Source organism: Cervus canadensis, chromosome 18, assembly GCF_019320065.1.
Source record: "Cervus canadensis isolate Bull #8, Minnesota chromosome 18, ASM1932006v1, whole genome shotgun sequence".
NCBI lineage: Eukaryota > Metazoa > Chordata > Mammalia > Artiodactyla > Cervidae > Cervus > Cervus canadensis.
In genome coordinates, this window is record NC_057403.1 from 39,227,164 (window position 1) to 39,251,536 (window position 24,373).

The 24,373-nt window shown below is 49.0% G+C and overlaps 1 protein-coding gene across 3 annotated transcripts; it reads left to right on the plus strand.

The window, feature by feature from the left end:
* Window positions 1-4,008: 4,008 nt before the first annotated feature.
* SLC38A7 (solute carrier family 38 member 7) lies at window positions 4,009-17,549 on the plus strand. Of its 3 annotated transcripts, none has more exons than XM_043436929.1 (11): window positions 4,009-4,132; window positions 5,885-6,307; window positions 7,101-7,299; window positions 7,528-7,672; window positions 8,564-8,662; window positions 9,776-9,833; window positions 10,013-10,127; window positions 11,453-11,600; window positions 12,182-12,347; window positions 13,196-13,250; window positions 15,454-17,549. In XM_043436929.1, the coding sequence occupies exons 2-11, from the start codon at window positions 6,038-6,040 to the stop codon at window positions 15,702-15,704; spliced, it is 1,506 nt and encodes a 501-aa protein (XP_043292864.1). In that variant the 5' UTR covers window positions 4,009-4,132; window positions 5,885-6,037; the 3' UTR covers window positions 15,705-17,549. The 3 variants fall into 3 exon arrangements, with proteins under 3 accessions (XP_043292864.1, XP_043292866.1, XP_043292865.1); XM_043436931.1 differs by having other exon boundaries at window positions 4,010-4,132; window positions 12,148-12,347; XM_043436930.1 differs by lacking the exon at window positions 4,009-4,132 and adding an exon at window positions 4,145-5,322.
* Window positions 17,550-24,373: the final 6,824 nt, after the last annotated feature.

Here is a 24,373-nt window from a genome sequence, read left to right on the forward strand (position 1 = left end):
TCTACCATAAAGTCACATACTCCGTCAGCAATTTCCTGTCACCTTATACTTCATGCCAGGAGCCATTCATGACAGGACAGCTCTGGGCAGACAGGCCGTGGAGCAGGGGTCAGGCCCAGAGCCCATCCACAGTGTTTTGATTATAGTTAGAAGGGGAAAGCGGGCTCACCTTGGTCCTTCCCCTTTGTATCTCCTCACTCTCTCAGAGAGAGACACAGCGCATGATGGGCTCATTCCCGCCTCTTGGCTCTGCATGTTCCCGTTGCTAATGGATATCCCAAGGTGATGAAAGGTCAAGTGAATGGACTGAGTCACTGGATGTCTTTGGGAAGGTGTCTTAAATGGGGAAACAGGCAACAGATTAGTCAGCGGCTCTGTAAAGGAGCTGACTGCCTATCATAGAAGAAACTGCTTAAAGTCGCCCTGTCTGGAACCAAAGTGGTTGAAAGTTGGCCATCAAGACCTCAGCTGGAAAAGGAACTTGACCACGCGGCCGACCTTGTTATTTTTAAACACATCCATTTCCAGCTCACCCTGGACTAAGTTCTATTCCTCACCGAAAAGTCATGCAGGGTGTGAACCTGATGTTTTTCTGACAGTTCAGTCTGTTTGCCACCAACCTTTTCCTTGTTTCCTACTGGAGTCTAAGATGTTAATATTCTTCTACTTGATAGAGGAGGTGGTTTGCCTGCCCAGAAAGAGGTCATGCCTTTGTTTCACTATGATTTAAGGCAGAATAGTTCTCAAATCTGGATTTTTAAAATATTGATTCCCTGGTCTTACCTCCGGGCATTCTGGCTCAGTATGTCTGAGGTAAGGCTTGGAATTTTTTTTTTTAATAATAATAATAAAAATAAACTTTGTAGGTGATGCAGAGATACAGCCGACCCATGGGCCAGCCATTGGGTGCTATTAGACCAAACTGCCTCATGCTTACCTCTAAACAACTAAAGTCCAGCTCATTCAACCAACTTGAGAATTTTGTTTTTGAGAATTTTTTCCTTACTCCTAGGCTGTGGAAATTTTTTAAATTAATTTTTATTAGAGTATGTTGATTGGAAAAATTTTAATAGAAATTAATGGTTTGTTTCTATCTAATAACTGAAAGGCCAACTTTTTCTTTTTTTAAAAGTCTTATAAACATGTTGGGGACAGTGTTGCAAATCACATAATTGACAAGGGATTTGTATCCAGAATATATAAAGGAATCTTACAACTCAATAAAAAAAACAATAACTGGAAAAGGGGTCTGAATAGACACTTCTTCAGAGATGACATTCTAATAGCTAATAACCACATGAAAAGATGCTAACATGAGTCATCAGGGAAATGCAACTCAAAACCACAATGAGAATCACTTCACACCCACTAGGATGGTTATAATCAGACAATAGCAAGGGTTTTCATGGATACAGAGAAACTAGAACCCTTAAGGACTTCCCGGGCAGCACAGTGGTAAAGCATCCACTGCCAATGCAGGAAACACAAGAGACGGTTCGATCCCTGGTTTTGGAAGAGCCCCTGGAGTAGGAAATAGCAGCCCACCCCATTATTCTTGCCTGGAAAATCCCATGGACAGAGGAGCCTGGCTGACTAGTTCACGGAGTTGCCAAGAGTTGGACACGACGGAGCACACATGCAGTTATACTTACAGAACATTTATACATCTGCTGGTCAGAATGTAAAATTGGACAATTGCTTTGGAAAACAGTCTGGCAATTCCTCAAAAGCTTAGATGTTGTTACCATTTGACCCAGCAATTCTACTTCTAATGTGTTTACCTAAAATAAATGAAACATGTGCATACAAAAACATGTACCTGAATGTTCAGTGTGGCATTATTCATAAGAGCCAAAAAATGGAAACCATAAACGTCCAATCAACAGATGATTGAATAAGCAAAATTTGATATACACATACATACATGTAATAATACTCAGCAATCAAAAGGAATAAAGTACTAAAATATGCTTCAATATGAATGAATCTTGAAAACAGTTAATGCAGGGCACAAAGTAGATTAGTGGTTGCCAGAGGCTTGAGAGAGGGAGGAATGGAGAATGAGTGCTAATGGTTGCAGGGTTTTGGGGGTGAGTGATGACAATGTTCTGATATTAGGTAGTGGTAACAAGCAAAACTCTGAATATACTAAAAACCACTGTACTGAGCACTGAAAGTATGAATTCTGTGGTAAAATTCATAAATCACAGCAAAATCATTTATGTTTTAAAAAACCTGAAACAGCTCAGATGTCCTTCAAAAGTGATTAGTTGCACAAACTGCACAGACCATGGAATATTGTTCCTCAGTAACAAAACATACTCCTTGCATGAGTCTTCCCGCAACTATGCTGGATAAAAATAGTCAATCCTAAAAATTTACAGACTTTAAGACCCAATTTATAGAACATTTTTTGAAATTGAGAACCTTTTAGAAATGGAGTTGACTCCCATGGATGAGTGATTGAGAGGAGTTACAGAAGGGGGTGGACTTGCTGGAGGGAGGTGAGTGTGGTTATGTTAATATAAGGGCGACAGGAGGGATCCCTGTGGTGATGGAAATATTCAGAGTCTTGAATGTGGTGTATGTATATTTGTAAACCCCACACATGATTAAGTTGTATTGAACTAAAATATACACCAAAAATGACTATAAATGTGACTGAGTAAATGGAACATGAGCAGTGGATCAAGTCAATGTCAGTATCCTGGTTGTGATACGGTACTGTAATTGTGCAAAATGTCACCATTGAGGGAAACCAGGGAAGCAGTACACAGAATCTCACCAGCAGGGACCTTTGATGCATGGAGAGGAGGTAATATAGATGAGACCATTGGAATGCCAAAGGTTATGTGACAACTTCCAAGTGGCACACAGCCAGAAACAGAAGCCAGGGCTCTGGACACTGATTCCTTCACTCAACAAATATTTGTTTGAGTGACACCAATGCCTCAGATGCTCAGTTGTGGAATCCAGGCCCTAGGGTTGTAACTATTAATATGAACAACTCTCAGACCAGCCACAGCTCAAGGAGGTACAGATGACCCCTCGCTATCCTGAGTTTAAAAGTCCAGAGTCTCTGTCTGTGGGTGTGAAGGCAAAAAGGGAAACAAAGGCAGACAATGAAGCCAAACAGCCAGGGCCCACGGGGCACCGGGACTGGCAAAAATACCAAACCTCCCTAAGCTCTTCCTAAAAGGAAGCAGAAGTGTGTGGTTTGGCCAAGGGACCCAGAACTAAAAGTAACAGGAATAAATACAGGCGGGCAGAGTGCCCGGACTAGTTTGGGACAGTGTTTTCAGGACGAGGATTAGAGAGCTGGTAGACTTATTGGCAACCCACTCCAGTATTCTTCACTAGAGAATCCCAGGGACAGGGGAGCCTGGTGAGGCCATCTATGGGGTCGCACAGAGTCGGACACGACTGAAGTGACTTAGCAGCAGCAGACTTATTGGAAAAGTCCCTGATGCTGGGAAACACCGAGGGCAAAGCTTTGGGGATGAGGATTAGAGAGCTGGTAGACTCACTGGAGGAGAAGGCAATGGCAACCCACTCCAGTACTCTTGCCTGGAAAATCCCATGGACAGAGGAGCCTGGTGGGCTGCAGTCCATGGGGTCGCTAGGAGTCGGACTCGACTGTGAGACTTCACTTTCACTTTTCACGTTCATGCATTGGAGAAGGCAATGGCAAACCACTCCAATGTTCTCGCCTGGAGAATCCCAGGGACGGGGGAGCCTGGTGGGCTGCCGTCTATGGGGTCGCACAGAGTTGGACACGACTGAAGCGACTTAGCAGCAGCAGACTCACTGGAAAAGTCCCTGATGCTGGGAAAGATCGAGGGCAGAAGGAAAAGAGGGCGTCAGAGGATGAGATGGCTGGACGGCCTCACCGATGCAATGAAAATGCACTTGGGCAAACTCCAGGAGTTGGTGAGGGACAGGGAAGCCTGGCGTGCTGAAGTTCATGGGGGTCGGAAAGAGTCGGACGCGACTGGGCGACTGAACAAGTCTAACACTGGCGCCCGTAGAGAACTACAACTCCCAGCGTGCCCCGCGGTGCGGCCCGGCCCCGGCAGTCATGTGATCGCTGCTCACGTGTCTCCACTGCCGGCCCGGGCTAGAAAGACCGCAGGTAGGTGGAAGGAGGTACAGGTTGCTGGAGGGTGGAATCTGGGTCCCCAAGGCCCCCACCGCGGCAGAACCCTACTCACTCGCTGCAGGGCTCTGCAGCCTGGCATCCTCTGCCCCATGCCCGCCCGGGGTCGGGCGGCCCTTGCTGCGCCTTATCCCGGCCTGTCCCTACCTGGTCTCCACCTGTCGAGCCCCGGAATCCCCTCCCCAGTTTAACACACAGCAGCCCACTCTCCGTCCCGGGTAGGCCGTGGCCCATTTTCCAATGCAGCCCACCCCTCGTATTTCTGGGATTCGGCCCCAGGCTGGCCTGGGTACTTCCTCTCGTTGGGCTTTCAGGGGCCTACTGCAGTGGTTACAGCCCTGGCCTGAGCGCGTGGGCATTAGGCTGCTAGTCCTGACTGCCAACGAGCCCCTGGGACATTAGCCTCTTTCCCTCCATGGCTCTGTTTCCCTAACTGAGCTGGTGCTTCTCTCTGTGAGTTAAGAGTCAGAGCGTCTCAGTTGCCTTCACTCTGTTGACCAGCAATGGTGAAGTTTGAGAAAGAAAAAATTGAAGGCAGAGAGGGAAGTGGGGAGAATCAGATCTCAGATTTGGGGGGAGAAGGTGCCATAAGGAATAGCTCTCTGTCCACCAAAGCCAGAAGGGTGGAAAGAGCAGGTAAGCTGGGGACCATGGAGCAGAGTAATTTGAGGGAAGGGGAGGCTAAGAGATTCTGGAGCAGTGCAGAGACTTCTTGTGTCTGAGAAGTGAGCAGGATGGAGGACGAGGTCTCACAGTGTGGGGAGCACCAGCTTTACATGGTTCTCTCTGGAGCTACCCTGGAAGCCCGAGACCAAAACTGCCTCCAGTACTCATTCACTGCTTTGATTTTTTGCTGAGTTGCTGGCTGGGTGGCAAGTTGCATAAGAGGAAGCCCTGTGGCATCTGACTGATCCTTCTGGATTTGGAGCCAGCAGGGAGACATTTTCCCTGGAGCTGTGTCCCTTGATTGCATGCTCGGTGACATGTCTGAGAGTACCCAAATGCCCCCTTTTCCCTCTGATGAGTTTTCAGCTCCCAACTGTTCAGCCATCACAGGAGGAGCCATGACAAGAATCAGACCACCCAAGAGGCCTCACTAGACATTTTAAACCCCTCAGTGTGCTGGGGGCATGAGACGGAATGCCTCTGTGATGAGCAGTGGTGAGGTCAGTCATGTGGGAGAAGAGAATTTAAATCCTCACTGAAATTTTGAAGGGCTTTGAAAGCTCCACAAAATTTAGACTCTGGGCCAGAGGGAGGTATGCCGGGCTGTAAGAAACTGAAATACCCACAGTTCTAGGTGAGTATTGTTCTTCAGACCCTGCAGTGTAGAAACCAGTTGGGAAGCCAGACAGATCTGAATCTAAATCTTGCTCTGCAGCTTGCTACTGTGTGATCCTAGATGAGTGATTTGATCTCTCTGAACCTTATGACCACTGTCATCTAAGGAATGAATGAGATATGTGCATGACACTCCTGCTTGATGCACGACCTCTAGTGCTGAAGTGTCGGTACCTCTCTCTTCTGGGTTTATGTCTTATTTACCTGGTCTGTCTGTAAGCCTGAAGCAGGCAGGAGTTGCATCTGACATCTTTCTGTCTCTGCCATTACCCTGTGGCACCCAGTGCAGTGTTCCACACACTGACACACCTGGGTTTGAATCTCAGCCATTTGATCTTGGGAAAGTTGTTATCTTGGGATGACAGTATATCTGCCTTTCCCATCTAGGTTTAGGAGAGCCAGAACCCATAGGCCTTCTAGGATAACAGCCCCACACAGTCTGGGGCACCCTCCAGCTGAAGGTGTGTTCCCTCAGTTCCCCAGCGGATGAGGCCGTGAGACAGAACCCACAGACCCTGCGGGAACAGGACTCCAGGGGCCATGGCCCAGGTCAGCATCAACAGAGACCTTGACGAATGGGGCTTAAGCACAGACTCTGGGGAGCGTGCCCGTCTGCTGCAGAGTCCCTCTGTGGACATAGCCCCCAAGAGTGAGGGGGAGGCCCCTCCTGGGGGTCTGGGCGGAGGCACCACTTCCACACTTGGAGCCATCTTCATCGTTGTCAATGCCTGCCTGGGCGCGGGGCTACTCAACTTCCCGGCAGCCTTCAGCACTGCTGGGGGCGTGGCAGCTGGCATCACGTTGCAGATGGTGAGTGAGCGGGGCCTGGCAGGCAGAAATGCAGACTGGTGGGTCTGGGCTCCTGGCCTCAGAAGGGAGGCTCTGGATCAGGAGTGGTCAGCGACACATGCTAATCACTCTCCCCTCTGCCACACACGGCTGACATTATTAAACTATTGTAGCGTTCTTTCCTTTGAGGCCAGATGAGGTTTCAAAAGCCTTCCTCACAATTAGGGAATTTCAGACATCAATTGCATATTTAATAGTTATGTGGTTATGTTTAAAAAGCGGGCCCACACCTTTTAGAACTGCATGTTGAAATATTTACTGATGAAATGATATGATAGCTTGTATTTTCTTCAACATAATCCAGAGTGGGAAAGGGACAAGATGAAACAAGACTGGTCATGAATTGATGATTGTTTTGTGTTTAATCTTTTGGCCACACCACAGAGCACGTGGGATATTAGTTGCCCACCAGGGATCGAACCTGTCCTCCCTGCATTGGCAGCATGGAGTCCGAACCACTGGCCCACCAGGGAAGTCCCTGAATTGATGATTTTTGAATTTGAGATTTGAGTGATGGGTACATAGTGGCCCACTATTCCATTCTCTCTACTTTTGCTCACGTTTGAAATTTTCCTCAAAACTTTTTGTCTTTAAGGAAAAATCTCAATTCCAGTAATCTGTTAAGATTGCCCTGCAGGATAAGGCTCATTTGCCAAATAGGCTTTGGGCACCAGGCCAGTAAACGCTGAGCAAAACCAGGCTGCTCTTTGCTGCCAGACCTTTCCCACACACTCTTGTTCCACCCTGCCTGCAGGCCATGCTGGTTTTCATCATCAGTGGCCTCGTCATCCTGGCCTACTGCTCCCAGGCCAGCAATGAGAGGACCTACCAGGAGGTGGTGTGGGCTGTGTGTGGCAAGCTGACAGGCGTGCTGTGTGAGGTCGCCATTGCTACCTACACGTTCGGGACCTGCATCGCCTTCCTCATCATCATCGGGGACCAGCAGGACAAGAGTGAGGTCCCCCTTCAGTATCTACCTCATCCCTCCCCCTCGGCCCTGGGGATCCTGCAGTGGGCAGGGAAGAGCATGGAATACCCACCCAAAGCCTGGACCTGGCATTCATCTGGGAATCCCCCCTCCTGGCTGCTGGGCCCATGAGACAGCTGGCGATCCCAGCAGAGATGGAGGACCATGCCCTGCAGTAGCCTGGCATCATCTTCTCTCCTTCCTCCCTCTGCAGTTATAGCTGTGATGGCAAAGGAGCCTGAGGGGGCCGGCGGCAGCCCCTGGTACACAGACCGCAAGTTCACCATCAGCCTCACTGCCTGCCTCTTCATCCTGCCCCTTTCCATACCCAGGGAGATCGGCTTCCAGAAATATGCCAGGTTCGGAGGCCCCACCCCAGCCTGCGCTGATCACAGGCAGTCAGAGACCCAAGGGCAGCAGGGGAACCCCGCTCCTCCATGCCACCTTGCCTCCAGGGGCATAAAGAGGGGACGAGGCAGGGGCAGACCAGGGCTTGCAGAGATTCTAGCAGAAGACCTTCCTTTTGTGTCAGCAGCTAGGGAGACAGTGGCTCTTTGCATCAGTGGGAGCGTCAGCTCCAAATGTCCTTGTCCAAGAAGGGACAGATAGTAATCCTGAGTGTGAAGGCTTCTTCTGGCCTAGGCCTTGTCTTTCTCACAAAGCACGGGATTTCTTGATCATTTGGGATTGTTAGCTTTGCAGCATTTTCCATGCAGCTCAGTGTGAAGGGAAGGGACTAGCTTCTTGGCTCAGAATCTGAAAAACAGGGATTCTAACCTGTTTCCTGTGATCCTCAATTGAAGGGGTCACACTCAGTGTCTCCAAGGTTCCCTTTAATGTTGACTTTCTGGTATTAATGCCTTGGAGCCTTCTACCTCCAGCCTTTCCTGCTTCTCAATGGCCCTGCTTGCAGCTCTGGCCATACCTGGGCTGCTCTGATTGAAGTAATAGATGTGCTTTGAAGCCCAGCGCCCCCTGCTGCAGTCTCTTGAGCTATGGAGCTGAACCACCTCATTTCCCCAGGGGCCACATGTGTCAGTCTGGTCCCCTCTTGGCTTCCTAACTGTGGCTTGTTTGTCTGAAATTTATTTCTCATGCATTTCTTAAGTCTTTTGTTTGGAATTATCTCCCAGTTGGTTCCTTAGACACTTTAGGTCACTAAGGTGAAGGATGGATGTCACTGGGGATAGAATTGAAGAAGAGGCAGCTGGGACTAGGGAGGAGGAGGCTTAATTCATCCTTCCTGGCAGCTTCCTGAGCGTCGTGGGCACCTGGTATGTGACTGCCATCATTATTATCAAATACATCTGGCCTGATAAAGAGATGACCCCAGCAGACACCCTGAACAGGTGAGTGAGGGCCCCCAGGAGGCATACAGGATAAGAAGCTGCACTTGGGCTCCAGGAGGTATTGGGTCAGGCATCAAAAAGCCACACAGGAGACTTCCCTGGTGGTCCAGTGGCTGAGACTCCGTGCTCCCAATGCAGGGGCCCCTGGTCAGGGAACTAAATACCACATGTGATGACTAAGACCTGGCACAGCCAAATAAATACATTTAAAAAAAAAAAAAATCCCAAGGCTCATTAGGGGTTTGACTCGTTGGTCATCGTAGGAAGGACAAAAGAGGTCCTGATCTCTTTTTACTGGAGGAAAGAGTAAGAACCAGAGATGAGGGCCACTTTGCCATTAACATCCAACAGATGAGCCAGTGTGAGACTAGGCCTTAGGTTATAGATCCTGCCAAAGTGGAACTGCACATTTTTTCAACATGTGCTTATCTTCAACATGTGCTTACCTTTATCTTCTTTGTGAAAATGAATCAATTTTCTCATTTTTTTTTAAAGAAAGGTTTCTTTTTTTAAAAGCTTTAAAACTTTTTTTGATTAATTTATTTATTTTTGGTTGTGCTGGGTCTTCATTCCTTCTAGAGCTTTTCTCTAGTTGTGGCAAGTGGGGACTACTCGCTAGTTGCGGCACACAGGCTCCTTTTACAGTGGCTTCTCTTGTTCTCTCGTTGCGGAGCATGGGCTCATGGGCTTCAGTAGTTGCAACATGTGGGCTCAGCAGTTGTGGCTCCTAGGCTTAGTTGCTTTTCGAAATATGGGCTCTTCCTGGACCAGGGATCAAACCCCTGTCTCCTGCATTGGCAGGCAAGGTGTATGTTTTTTTTTTTACCACTGAGAGGAAGTTTGGTTTCCTTTTTCTTGAAAGGAACAAACCAGAGAAGCGGAAGCCCAAGTGCAAGAACCAAACCTTCTGGATTTGAGTCCCAGGAGGGCCTTGCAGAGCCCCAGTTTACTGACCTGTGAAGTGTGTCCTCTCCCAGCTCCGCACTTGTGTGGGCGGAATGTGTGTAGCTGGCTGGTGGGGGCTGTGGGGGGCTGACTCAAGAGTAAAGGCCTGGGGCAGCTGGGGACTCTGAGGGCTTCCCGGGCAGCAGCATCTTGTGTGTCTGTCCGCAGGCCAGCTTCCTGGATAGCCGTGTTCAACGCCATGCCCACCATCTGCTTCGGATTTCAGGTGCCAGTTGCAAGGTCCCTTTTTAGTTCACTCCCCACCCTGGGATGGAGTCCACATTATTGGTGGGACAGGGGCGGGTGGTCCTGGAAAGGGGAGCTGAGTGGGTGCACCCGGACTTTGCCCTTTGTCCTTGGGATGAGGTCACTTGCCCACCCTGACCCTGCCCTTCACCCTGACAGTGTCACGTGAGCAGCGTACCCGTCTTCAACAGCATGCGGCGGCCCGAGCTGAAGACCTGGGGCGGCGTGGTGACAGCTGCCATGGTCATCGCCCTCGCTGTCTACATGGGCACAGGTGAGTGCTCCCCTCTGAGGGCCAGGCTTAGAGGGCTCCCAATCTCCCTCTTCATTCCCAAGTGCTCTGGCCCAGGATTTCCTGGGCTTAACCCTGCATTCCCAGCACGTCAAATACTTCTGTTGGCATTGGCTTGAACTTGGGTTGCCTTGGGCCTCCTCCTTCCCAGATGAGAGATGTGTGCATGCATTCATTTAGCAGCTCTCAGTGGGCACCTAGTCAGTCAGCCCCAGGAACTTTCTCAGCATGGAGGGGATGCCATAGAGAGAGGTCTGGTCCTGCTTGCATTGAGATTGACAGTCTATTCGGAGAGACAGTCTTACAGGAGTAAACTGGGAATCAGTAAGGAAATCCAGATGAGTGCCACGGTAACAGTGAACCAGGGAAGATGTGAGTGGGGCTGGCTTTATGGGGTGGATCACAGACGGCTCCCCTCAGAGGAGCTGGCATCCGGGGAAGCCCAAACCACGAGAAGGAGCTAGAATCTGAAGAGTCCGGGGAAAAAGCATTCTAGACAGAAAAACGAGAAAATGCTGAGTCCCTGAGGCCGGGACAGAAGGTGGTCTGTGGAGCAAGCTGTGGGGGTGGGTGGTGGGCAGCACAGCCAAACAGGGAGCACAGCCAGATCCTTGAGGACTGGTGGGAGCCAGAGAGGAAGCGTTTTCAGCAGGGGAGTGGCTCGGAGAAGGGTTGGCTCTGCGTGTTGTGTGGAGAATGGTGTGGATGAGGGAGCAGGACCGGGAGACCAGGAAGAGTGGCCCAGTGATTGCTCCCACAGATGGGGCTCAGGACCAGCTCTGTACTAGCTTCTGCAGACACAGCCAGGAATACAGAGCCAAGAACAAGGGAGGGCAAATAGGCAGAGGCCCTGTTCTCCTGGGGCTCATGTTTTTACTAGTTGAGAGAGACAGATGATAAACAAGTGAAAAAAAGAAAAACCAAAGAGAGAGGAACACTGAAGAAAAGAGATCAAGGTGATGTCGAGAGAGTGCCTGGGGGGACAGGGGTCACTGTGGATGAGGGGGGACCCCTGAGCTGAGACCTGAATGATGAGGAGATGGGCAGGCAGAAGTTAATGCAGAAGCTCTGAGACAGGAACTGCTGGGGGAGTTCAAGATCAAAGAGGTAACAGTGTGGGGGTGGGGAATGTGAGAAGTCAGGGAGGGGGGCTTCTGAGCCCAGCCCTGACACCCTTCTAAGCCTCAGTCTTAGCCTCCAGGGCTGCTCTGTCACCTCTCCATCTGCTGCTGGACTGAGCAAGGGACGGTCCATCTCCCTAACCCTCCCAGGTCGCTCTGACCCAGCCCTCTCGTCCCCGCCCTCAGGTATCTGCGGCTTCCTGACCTTTGGGGCCGCTGTGGACCCTGACGTGCTCCTGTCCTACCCGTCGGAGGACATGGCTGTGGCTGTGGCCCGTGCCTTCATCATCCTGAGTGTGCTCACCTCCTACCCCATCCTGCACTTCTGCGGACGGTGAGCCCCTCCCCACCCCACGAAGGTGCTTCTTCTCACCAGGGCCCCTGGATGCTCTTTGAACATGGTCCTTGGACCTTGTGTAACATGGATTTTATAGAGCGAGACACTGAAGCCCATAGGAAACAGTCAGTGCCTAGAATGGCCCTGCAAGCACCCCCAGCCAGGTCTTGGGGGGCCACCTTTGTCCCAGCGTCCCCAGGACAATCTGTGAGTGCTCTGAGAACCTCTAATCCAGGTCCCTTCCTGAACACCCTGTCTTCTGAATACCCCAGACCCTCACTTTCCAGGAGTCTAGTGGAATCAGTTCCCATGGGGTGTGCAAACTCTGGACCAGGCAAGGCACTCAGTCTTTCACATTCACCATCCCATCTGGTCCCCATGGCAACCCTGAGAAGAACGGCACTAGACCCATTTCACAGAAGAGGAGACTGAGGCCCAGGGATTGTCTTACCTACAATCCATCCATTTGGGGGTCTGGCTCCGTGGCTGGAGTGGGGGGTCACTGTCAGCAGGTACGCCTCTGAGCCCCTCTCTGTGTGGGCAGGGCGGTGATCGAAGGCCTATGGCTGCGCTACCAGGGCATGCCGGTGGAGGAGGACGTGGGGCGGGAGCGGCGGCGGCGAGTGCTGCAGACGCTGGTCTGGTTCCTGCTCACCTTGCTGCTGGCACTCTTCATCCCTGACATCGGCAAGGTCATCTCAGTCATCGGAGGCCTGGCCGCCTGCTTCATCTTTGTCTTCCCAGGTGTGGACCCCCGCTGTCCCCACAGCACTCACTCCCAGACCCTCCTGGCCTCAGCTCCTCTCTTGCTCACCTGCGGGGGAGCATAATCACCAGCGTTTATTGATCACCTTCAGGCTCTGTGGGAACCCCTGTTTAAGCATCACTTCCTGCAGAGAAGGTGTAGTTGTCATCTCCATTTTACCCACGAGGAGGTATGAGGTTCAGAGACAGTAACAAACTTCCCTAGGGGTTAACAAACTCAAGTAAAGAATAACAGACCCTTTTCAAACCGAAGTCTGTCCAGCTTCACAGTCTATATAGTCTTAACTCTAAAAGTACCTGTTCCTCCATGACTGTCTGGGGTCTGGCTGGGTCAGCCCCTGAGAGGGTAATTAGGGTCTGGCATTGGCACCCTGACACGGAGGTCGGGAGACCTCAGTTTCAAACAGTCTGCCACCAGGTCCCTGGGACACTGTCCCGTCTGCCCAGTCACAAGTTCCGCCTATACCCAGCTTATTTCTACCCAAGAGGCCACCTGGAAAGCTCTTGCCACTTTGCTTGGAGCAAGGGGGCCACACCTGCTGAGAAGTGCATTGGGAAGGGCCCTGCAGTGAGGGCACCACAAAGTCGCCTCCCAGTGCCTCCCCTTTAGCTCTAGCTCTTGCATGCCACCCAAGGACCTCTCCTGGGAGACCAGTCGCCAGGCCTCCATTGGGGTGCAGGGTGGAGGCAGAGTGGAAAATGTGGAGGAAACACAGGCCTTTCTCCATCCACCTCCCCTGTCTCCTGGCCAAGGTGGAGGCTGGCCTGTGCACTGGGGGACCCACCCAAGCTCTCAGGGCCCCACCAAGCTCTCTCTTCTCTTCCAGGGCTGTGCCTCATTAAAGCCAAACTCTCTGAGATGGAGGAAGTCAAGCCAGCCAGGTAAAGCAAAGCCCAGCCTGCGGGCCTCTCGGGAAGATGCTGGATGAGGAAGTACCCTTTAAACGGGTCGGAATCAGGAGACCTATGTACTTTGAAAACAGGAGTGTTTAAAATAGTGTTTTAAAATATATATATTTATTTATTTATTTGGCTGTGCTGGGTCTTGGTTACAGCACATGAGATCTAGTCCCCTGACCAGGGATCAAACCCAGGCCCCCTGCTTTGGGAGCATGGAGTCTTAGCCACTGGACCACCAAGGAAGTTCCTTAAAATACTTCTTTTAAAATGAGTAATGTGTTAGTTGTAACAGTTCAAGCACTTCTGAAGGACTTTAGAGAAAAACGTGGAAGTCCATCCTTCCCCGCCACCCTCTCCCTTCTCCTCAGAGAGCTTCATGTCGTGAGCATGGCCTGTGCCCTTGTAGATTGTTCCTGTGTGTGCACAGATGTCTGTGTACAGAAAGTGATGTGTGTGTATACACAGACACATGGGTTTTTGTGTCTGGTTAGGTTTTTTTTCAAAAATTACTTCAAGCCAGACACACTTTTCTACCCCTTGCTTTTTTTCACTGAACCATGTATCTTGGCGATCACTCTGTGTCCACACAAGATCTACTGCTTCCTATTTCAGTGGCTGTAGAATCTGTTGTTTGAATGTGTTGTTTGAAGCGAACACACTTCTGCACATACACCTTGGCACACCTGTTCAAGGATCTTAGTGTCATCGATTCTTAGAAGGAAGTTGCTTTATCACAAGGCATGCTCATTTTCACTTTGGCACATGGGTTCAAATTACCCTCTCGAGAGGCAGTACCAGTCAAGAGTCCCAGCAGCAGTGAATGAAAGTGCCCTGTTCCCCATATCCCTGCCTCCACAGTACATAGAGGCCTTTTCAGTATTTCTTAGTCTATTGAAAACAAAACACTACATTTTTAAAAATTTTACCTTTTTAAAATGTTCAGTAGTATTAATTCCATTCATATTTTTGTGTAACGGTCACCACCAGCCATCTCCAGAACTTTTGCATCATCCTAAACTGAAACTCTGTACCCTTTAAACAGTCATTCCCTGTTCCCCCTCGCCCCAGCCCCTGGCAACCAGCATTCTATTTTCTGTGTGAATCTGACTCTTCTAGGTACTTCCTGTAACTGGAATTGTATTTGTCTTTTTTGTACCTGGCTTCTTTCACTTAGCATAATGTCCTCAAGGTCTATCTGTTGTAGCATGAGTCAGAATGTCCTTTGTTTTTTTTTGTTTTTTTTTTTTGTCCTTTGTTTTTAAGGCTGAATAATATTCATTGTATGTACAGGCCACACTTTGCAAAACACTGCATTGTTTTTAATATGTACATGTTCCTGAATGGTAGAGAGGTTATGACCAGGTTGCTTGCTTAAAAAAAAAAAAAAAAGAAAATTTTTGTGGGGACTTCCTTGGCAGTCCAGTGGTTAACTCTGTTCTTCCAATGCAGGGGACATGGCTTTGGTCACTGGTAGGGGAACTAAGATCCCATATGCCATGTGGTAAGGCCCCCCCAAAAAAAATCCAGTTATAACCCTGCAGCTGTTTTTGATATATACGTTTGCAGATGTCTTTTGACTTCTTTTTTAATAAAATGGATCACTCCATGTGACTTGCTTTTTCCTGACCAGCTTTTCCATCAGGAGACATGCATTCTAATTCTGGTCCTGCCCTTGGTGTCCTGACCAGTCAGCTAATCACATTAGGTCTTGGGCTCCTTACCCTTGGTCTAGGAGTCATCCACCCAGCCCCACAAACCTTTGTGTGAAAGCTGTTGAGAAGTAGGAAGTGCTCTACCCACAGGAGAAGGGGTATAAGTAATTACAGTAATTAACTGATAGATGGCAACCCACTCCAGTATTCTTTTCTTTTTTCCATTTATTTGTATTAGTTGGAGGCTAATTACTTTATAATATTGTAGCGATTTTTGCCATACATTGACATGAATCAGCCATGGATTTATAGTATTCCCCATCCCGATCCCCCCTCCCACCCCACTCCAGTATTCTTGCCTGGAGAATCCTGTGGACAGAGGAGCATGGTTGGCTACAGTCCATAGGGTCACAAAGAGTCGTGACTTCAGACATGACTGAAGTGACTTAGTACATGCATTTTCATATATATGAAAGTTGGCAAAGTCATGAGTGGTTGACTGACCAGGCCCTCTCTCACCCTCTGCTCTACAGCTGGTGGGCGATGGTCAGTTACGGAGTCCTCTTGGTCACCCTGGGAGCCTTCATCTTCGGCCAGACCACAGCCAACGCCATTTTTGTGGATCTTTTGGCATAACCACTGCCTCCCAGAGAATTCTTGGCCTTTGTTGTTGGACCCAGGAACGCATCTCGTAGAGCTTCAGGACCACCCTGGGCCCGGCATCATTCCCCTCCGCTGGTGGGATGACATCTGCACATCCTTTTCTGGGAACAGTTCTGGGTGAAATCAGGCCCCACCCCGGTGGACAGTTCAAACTCAGCTCCCTTCCTGCTCCCCCATCCTGGCAGTGCCGTGGATGGTAGGAAGAAGTCTCATGTCACAGGGGAACCTCCTCCCCTCCTCCACCTCTCAACTTTTCCATGTCTGGACACCATGGGTAAAGAGTGTCGGTAGGTCTCCAAAGAAAGAACTCAGCCTGACTTGCCTCTGGAGAAAGAGTGTGCTCCGAGGGGTGCCATCCTCCACAGAGGAGCCTGTCCTGAGTAGAGGCTCTGCTCATCACCCCGGGACTCAGCACGTGCTCCAGGCTGTCGGCAGCCCAGCCACCAGTGGCTTCCTCTGACAAGTCCCAGAGGTAGCTTGAAAGCATGTGAGTGCACCAAGGCAGGTAGATGGATGCCTGTCCGCTGCCTCCTGGGCCCGCAAAGAGCCCGAGAGCCCCCTTGCCCATGGCTGATTGACATTTCCCAAGGTCTTTGGGGACTCGCCCTGCCTCTTTACTCAGACCTGATGGTCCAGGCATCCCTCTGCTCCTCCATCCCAGACATCACCAAGTCTAATGTTTACAAACGGTGCCAGCCCAGCTCTGAGCCAGGGGCCAGGGGCCGCCCCGTGCCACGGTGCTGTGAGTTCTCCCTGAACTCTCCCCACGGTGGGGAGTCTGCTTTCTCTCTTAGATTCCAGATGGGCCCCTCTTTTCAAAGCAACAAGAGTGGGGACATCCCTGGTGGTCCAGTAGTTAAGACTCTGCTTGCAATGTAGGGGGTACGGGTTCAGTCCCTGTCAGGGAACTAAGATCCCACATGCCGCAAGGTGCGACCAGAAAAAAAGTTAAAAATGGGACAGAGGCCCAAAAGTGGGTGATGGAGCAGGCTGGGAATGCCACGCGGGCTGGGCTCGTGAGGATCAAGGTGACTGTGTCTGGTATCTTGACTTTCAATGGCTGCTGCTTCTCCCTGCCCTCCATGTTAACCCCAGCCAGGTACCCGGAGACAAGACAAGAAAGGCAGCTGACATGTCATTGACTGGACAACATTTGAGTGTAGTCATGGTGGCCTAGAAGTTTCCCTTCCGGTCTGGATCTTGTCTGCTCCTTTCCACCATCATCTCTTCACCCCCACCCCATTTTCCTATGGAGCCACAGTCTCTCCTGCTCACCTAAGTGTGGGAGTGGGGTGAACCAAACCCTCTCTTGTCCACTTCCTCAGCTCTACGTGTCCACTAGGCCAGGCCTTGGAGGCCTGTCGATCACATTAAGGACATAGCTAGGTTGTGCCCCATGCAAGGTTAGGAGGGATATTCTCCGCCTTCATATTTTGAACACTTTGGCCACTCAGGCCAACCCCAGGCACCGAATCAGGCTTTCTCTGCCTGGAACACTCAGCATTTTCCCTGGCTCTTCCTCCCCAAAACCTCTGAATGGCGAAGTGGGGATGAGAGGGACCCACGTTCTCAGGGCAGTGAGATATAAGAAGCAGAGGCTGGCTGGAGCCGCATAGACTTCTGCTCAGCCCCAGACTGGCTGACTTGCCCCTCCTCACATCCCCTCGAGGCTCCCCCAGGGCCAGGCCCACGTGGCCATCTTCTCAGCCTGCTACACAGCGCCAGGCCCTGCCAGCGCCCATCTGGACAAGGTTTGGGAGGACAGACATCAGCAGGGCTGCACCGCCGCCTCATGTTGCATTTCAATCACAGGTGGGGGTCTGTAAGGGGGAAATGAGCTGGAATCTGGCCTGATAACCTCAGGAGCCCCTTCCCCTGCCCTCCCTGCCTGGGCATTTTACTGTTTTCTTTTTTAGTTGTGCACATTCAGACCAGGAAGGATGGTTAATAAAAAGGGACTTGTGCTGCTAAGCTGCGTGGTCTGTGTCTGATGCCGGGGACAGTCCAGGCCACTGGCAGAAGAAAGAAAGACTGGGGTGGGCAGTAGGGACTGGGATGTTGCAAGCGCCTTTTGGCTTCACCATCTATGACCCTTGAGCTGAGAATGGGCCCACTGCGCTCCCTTTACCAAGTAGGAAACCTCAAGTGGTTCTGGACACCTCTGCCTTCTTCCACATCCCATCAGCCTTTCCCCGCTGACTTGGGACTCTGCCTTGGCTCACACCCCTCCTGTGAAGGCACACATTGGCCTCTGTGTTTTATGTCACCCCCCAACCTCAAGTTTTGGGGTGAGCTTCAAACTCCTGAGCATCCCCGGTTTGTCCTTCCAGAGGCCGGTGTTGAGAGCAGGCCCCGTTGTCCCAGTTGAGGAGCCAGTCACCGTGCCCAAGTGCTGGGGAGAAGATACTCAGCAAAACACACCAGCTCTGCTCTCCCTCTGCTGGGAAAGACTGATGCTTGGCAAGTCATCACAAATATAAACACACGAGTTGTGATACATGCCAAGTAGGGAAAATACAGAATGTTAGATTTGGGGGTCTGGCGCTTCTCTGGAGAGTCAAGGAAGGTTTCCTGGGGGAAGTGACATATGAGCTGGCCCCTGAAGGATGTGTAGGAATGAACGAAGTGAAGAGGTGGAGAGATCTTTCCAGGCCATGGGAAATGCATTTGCAAAGTAGGAGGAACATGGTGGTTTGAGGAACTGGAAAGTGGCCAGTGTTGGTGGAGCATGGCCAGGGTGTGGGGGAGTAGCAGAGGAGAGCAGAGCGTTCTGGGATGGCTTCCGTCATCAATGGCTGCCCCTAGTTAGACTTAAAAGTCTAACCAGCTCACCTCCCACGCTCTCTATCCCTCTCACACTCTCTACCCCTGCTCAGGTATTTTGCAAAGATCCCTCCCTCCTGGTGGAGATGGGGACTCTCTCCAAGGAGGAAACACGATGCAAGACTAGACAGATGGGGGACTCCCCTGTGGTCCAGTGTCTAAGACTCCAAGCTTCCACTGCAGGAGGCATGGGTTCAATCCCTGGTCTGGGAACTAACATTTCACATGCTACGCAGCCAGGTGAAAAGACTACACAGGTGGGATAGCTTTGGGCCACGCTGCACACTTGCTTAGTGGGCCAGGAGCTTGAGGGTGGTTTCACTTTCTCTGAGTAAACAGAGGGAAGAAAAGCTTACATCTAGGCTATAGGCAAACAAATAGCCAAATTCATCCACTCATCCATTTTAGCCAAGACTTGCAAGGACTTAATCAGTATCTGTCTTCCTTCCCCATTAGACTGTAAATTCCATGGGGTAGGCACATCTCCCTTATCCGTCAGTTATCGTAGCCAGTGCCTGGAACACACATAGCAAGTGTTCAATAGTTGTTGCGTGAATGAATGAATATCAGCTAACACTTGCTGATTTCCTACTTTGTGCTAGTGCTTGCATCATTCACATTTGGTCTTCATGACACCGCTGTGCAGAAGTGAAAGCTAAGAGATGTTACATAGTTTACCCAGGGACACACAGGAAGTAATATTGGAACCAGACAGCCCTCTTGCCGTGCATGAATGAACAAGTGGGCAAAGGGCTCTTAGCCTGGTGACTTCTGACCCCAGAACATAAGCTTAGGAACTTCCAACCCTCATGCCGGCACCAACATCAGATCCTGCAACCCCTGGCTTACCCTCCCAGCCAAACCACATCAAGTGGTGGGATGTCAACTGGCCAGTGGCTCTGGGCAAGTCGCTTCCCATCTCTGAGCTGCTGTTTCCAGATCTCTGATGTGGGACTGATCCTCACTGACCTTGTTTACCTCCCAGCATAAAGGAGAGCCAGTGTCAGGATAGTACATGAAAAAATGACAAATGCTTTATAACCAGAAATCCACATTTACAGAAGAAATGTGAAAACTCAGTTTCTACTCAGGAGGCCACAGGCCAAGTTTCCCCTAACACTTCCTGGGAGTCAGGGTATTTCTCAAACTTTAATGTACAGACAAAATTTTTATCTCCCTAGGATACAAATTCTGATTCAGTAGATCTGCTGTGGGGCTTCAGTCTGCATTGTAAATGCTCCCAGTTTTGCCCATGCTGGTCCTTGGACCGCACTTTGAGCATCAGGGGGACTGGTAAACAGAGCAAAGACTTTGGCTTCAGACAGAGCTGGGTTAGATCTGAGCAGTACTTCTTTACACTGGGAACTCAGGAAATCAGTTCACTTCTACGAACCCCACTTTCCTCGACTATGAAGTAGGAGTGATGTGCCCATCTTGTAGATGAAAATATTAAAAATCCAAGGACACATGGTATAATATATGTGAAGTGCCTAGTAGATAGCAGGGATTATGTTGATCATTTCCTTTACTGGAAACAAAGAGCAGGGCAGGGGGCCCATGATGTGTAACTACAGTTCCATCCTTTGGTCAGTAGAGGTCACCTTTGTATAATTTCAGCCTGTGAAAGACAGGCGCCTATGGCTTCGGAGGACACTGCAGTCCTCTGAGTCCCTCAGGTTCCTGGTGATTGGCTGCCTAGCATTTCTGAATGACGTCCCTCTACTGGGGCAGGGCCACTTCTAGATCATGGTCTCCAACCTAGTGGGGGAATCAGACCAGTCAAATAATCTAATTATATAGGTACATGTGCTAGATGTAGATTCAATATTATAGGTCCAAATTTGGTAATTCACTGCTGTGGTACAATGAAAAATTTTTCAGTAGATATGGAGGAAGGCCAGAGATAATGTAGCCAGGAAGAAGGAAGAAGGCAGATACCCTGTCCTCCAAATACTTTATGTTTCCTGAGAGGTGGGGTGGGAGGGGAGAGGAATAGGCACGTGATTCATCCACGTGGATATTCTTCCATTAAAAATGAAATTGAAAAAAAGAAAAGAGATTTAATTGATGTGTTTCCTAGAGTACAGCATGTAAGAAGCTTGGAAGTGGCCACTCCATCCTAACAAGTACAAAGTTGTAACAAACCAAAAAGTCAATTCTTCTAAAATGCGTAAGATAAGTCAGACTATAAGGCACACCCCTGCCCCTCAGATTGGAGAGAGAGACAAACACAGAGCAGAAAGCCACAAGCAGAAACCTCTGTGGGAGTCACTGCCAGAGTAAGGGGCCCTAAAGTGTAATTGATGAATTTCTGGAGGTCCAGTGCAGACAAATCGGAGGGAGAAAAACACCAAGGAGCCCAGTCCTTTTGGGGGAAGGGGACAGACTTTGAAACTTTGTGGGTTTTACCTGAAGTTCTACCAAGTTCTTATAGTAAACATCAGAAAAAAATCCATCATGCTTCCAGCAGAGAAGGGTAAAAAGAACCATTCTGAAATTACTAGAGCATTCTGTTCTTGCTAACAAAGATGTGCCCTGGGGAGACACTTAAAATTTAACCAGAGCCTAACCTACTGGGATTTTATCAGAGCCTAAGAGACCTGAGGGAAGGGAAACACACAACTTCATCCCACTCTATCCACTGTGTCCCACGTAAGGGGGACTGGAGAGAGAGCTGAGAAACAGAGGCATCCACAGTCCAGAAGCGCACAGGCTCACTGAGAGTATGTGATCCAATCATAGGACTACAGAACACCTCCCCTCCCCTTATACCCTGCAGCCTCATTACTAAAGGCCTGCTTACAGCAATTCCTTTTACCTAGTACATTACGTCTGGCTATCAAAAAAAAAAAAAAAAAGGATTGTAAGGGGGCTTCCCTGGTGGTCTAGTGATTAAAAATCCATCTGCCAATGCAGGGGACATTGGCAGGTTTGATCCCTGTGATTTGGAGTGACGATCCCACATACCGTGGCGCCACTAAGCCGGAGTGCTACAACTACTGAGCCCACATGCTGCAAGTACTGAAGCCTGTGTGCTCTAGAGCCCACGCTACACAAGAGCAGCCACCACAGCTAGAGAGTAGCCTCCGCTTGCCCCAACTAAAGAAAGCCCTCACACAACAATGAAGACCCCGTACAACCACAGAGTCTTTGTAAAATACAACATAGACTAACAGGCAGAAAAATACAGTTTGGAGAGACAGCATCAGAGCTAGACTCGGATATGGCAGGGGAGTTAGAATTATCAGAGCAGGAATTTTAAACAACTACGGTTAAAATGCTAAGGGCTCTCACAGATAAAGCAGACAACCTGCAGGAAGAACTAGATGGGCAATGTAAGCAGAGAGATGGAAATTCTAAGAAAGAACCAAAAAGAAATGCTAAAGATTAAAGAAGAAAAAAAACACTTTAAGAGAGATGCAGAATGCTTTTGACAGGCCTATACTGTATAGGGAACCCCCATACAGGTTTCCCAGGTGGCTGAGGTAAAGAATTCACTGCCATGCAGAAGACTTGGGTTTGATCCCTGGGTTGGGAAGATCCCCTGGAGAAGGAAATGACAACCCACTCTAGTATTCTTGCCTGGGAAATCCCATAGACACAGGAGCCTGGTGGGGTACAGTCCATGGGGTTGCAAAAGTTGGACACAACATAGCAATGAAAACAAACACACAGTATAGATTAGATACAACTTAGCAAAGAATCTCTGAGCTTTAGGATATCTCAATAGAAACCTCCAAAACTGAAAAAAAAAAAAAAAAAAAAAAACTAAAAAGAAAAAAAAAGAAATTCCAAGAACTGTAGAAAACCAAAAGTAATAATGTACACAGAATAGGAATATCAGAACAAGAAGAGAGAAAGGAACAGAAAAATATTTGAAGCAATAATGACAAAATTTCCCCAAAATTAATTTTAGGCACCTAATTAACTAATCCTCTGAGGAGAAGGGGATGACAGAGGATGAGTTGGTTGGATGGCCTCACTGACTCGTCAGACATGAGTTTGAGCAAGCTCCAGGAGTTGATGATAACACAGTGAAGCCTGGCGTCACTGCAGTCCATGGAGTCGCAAAGAGTCAGACACGACTGAGCAACTGAACTGAACTGAATTAACTAATGACTGATCCAGGAAGTTCAGAGAACCCCAAGCAGGATAAATGACAAAAAATCTGACACCAAGTCATACCATTTTCAAAAATACAAAAAAATCAAGGAAAAAATCCTGAAAGAAGCCAGAGGGAGAAAACACTGTACTTACAGAGAAGCAATGATTAAGAATTACAGGACTTCCCCAGTGGTACAGTGGATAGGAATCTGCTTTCCAATGCAGGGGACACAGATTCAATCTCTGATTTGGGAAGATTCCACATGCTGTGGAACAACAAAGCCTCAGCGCCACAACTACTGAGCCCGATCTCTAGAGACGTCAAGCCACAACCATAGAGCATATGTGCCCCAGGTACTGAAGACCACGTGTCTGGAGCCTGTGCTGTGAAACTAGAGAGGCCACTACAATGAGAAGCCCACGCACCGCAACGAGGAGTGGCCCCTGTTCACCACAGCTAGAGAGACCCCACGTGCAGCAACGAAGACTCGGTGCAACCAAAAGTAAATAAATATTTTAAAATAACAAAAAATTAAAAACCTGCCTTCCTCCTCCATCCGCACCCCCCCCAAAAAAATAATTACAGAGAATTCCCAGGACTTCCCTTCAGTCCAGTGGTTAGGACTCCACTTTCATTGCCCAGACCTGGGTTCAATTCCTGGTTGGGGAACCAAGGTCCTGAAAGCCAATAGGTGTGGCAAAAAAAAAAAAAAAAAAAGATTCACAGTTGACCCTTGAACAATATGGGAGTTAGAGGTTCTGACCCTCAACATACTTGAAAATTTCTATATAATTTATAGTTGGCCCTCTGTACCCACAGTTCTCATCTACAGATTCAACCAACTGCAGATCATGTAGTGTTGTAGTATTTACTGCTGAAAAAAATCCATTGTATATCAGCCTTCACAGTTCAAAGCCATGTTGTTCAAGGGTGTACTGCACATCTGACTTCTCTGAAACTATGCAAGCATAAACAGAGTTGAGTGAAATATTTTAAGTGTTAAACCTAGAATTCTGTATTCTGTAAAATGATCCTTCAAAAGTGAAGGAGAAATACTTTCTCAGACAAAAATTGAGGGACTCTGTTGCCGGTAGACTTGCCTTCAAAGAACTGTTAAAAGGAGTTCTTTAGAGAGAAGGGGAATATTTTGTGTGTGTGTGTATTGGGGGGGGGGGGGCGGCGGTTGGTACGTGCCACCTGGCTTGGCTTGTGGGATGCCCAGGGGTAGAAACCAGGCCCCCTGCAGTGGAAGTTCAGAGTCCTAACCACTGAACCACCAGGGGATTCCCAAGAGAAGGGAAATTAAATAAAGCAGATATCACAACTATAAAGCCAGAAAGAGAATTCTTTGGAAAATGGACAAAAAGAAAACTAGCACCTAAAAATTAAAAGTATGATTGCCAAATTTAAAAATAAATCAAGGGCTTCCCCAGTGGCTCAGCGGTAAAGAATCTGCCTGCCGACACAGGAGACGCAGGTTCGATCCCTGGGTGGGGAAGATCCCCTGGAGAAGGAAATGGAAACCCACTCCAGTATTCTTACCTGAAGAATCCCATGGACAGAGGAGTCTGGTGGGCTACAATCCATGGACTCACAAAAAGTCCGGCGTGACTGAAGCTACTTAGCACAAAGAGAGACAGACAAGGATGGCAGGTAAAAACAATGATGTCATCTCTATATAGATAATAATTAAATTCCAGAGAATTATGATCAAAAAAAAATAAAAAATAAAAAAATAAAAATAAATCAAAAGAAGAGTTAAAGATAGTTAAGAGAATCTCCTGGAAAGCTGAACAAAAAGACAAAGAGATGGAGGGAATTCCCTGGCTTCCCAGTGGTTAGGGCTCAGCAGCTTCATCGAC

Bases quoted from the DNA above. Each gene is read 5' to 3' on its own strand.
- SLC38A7 (XM_043436929.1), top strand. From the start codon at position 6,038: ATGGCCCAGGTCAGCATCAACAGAGACCTTGACGAATGGGGCTTAAGC. The intron at 6,308-7,100 runs GTGAGTGAGCGG...CCCTGCCTGCAG, and splicing joins CTGGCATCACGTTGCAGATG to GCCATGCTGGTTTTCATCAT. The intron at 7,673-8,563 runs GTTCGGAGGCCC...CCTTCCTGGCAG, and splicing joins GGCTTCCAGAAATATGCCAG to CTTCCTGAGCGTCGTGGGCA.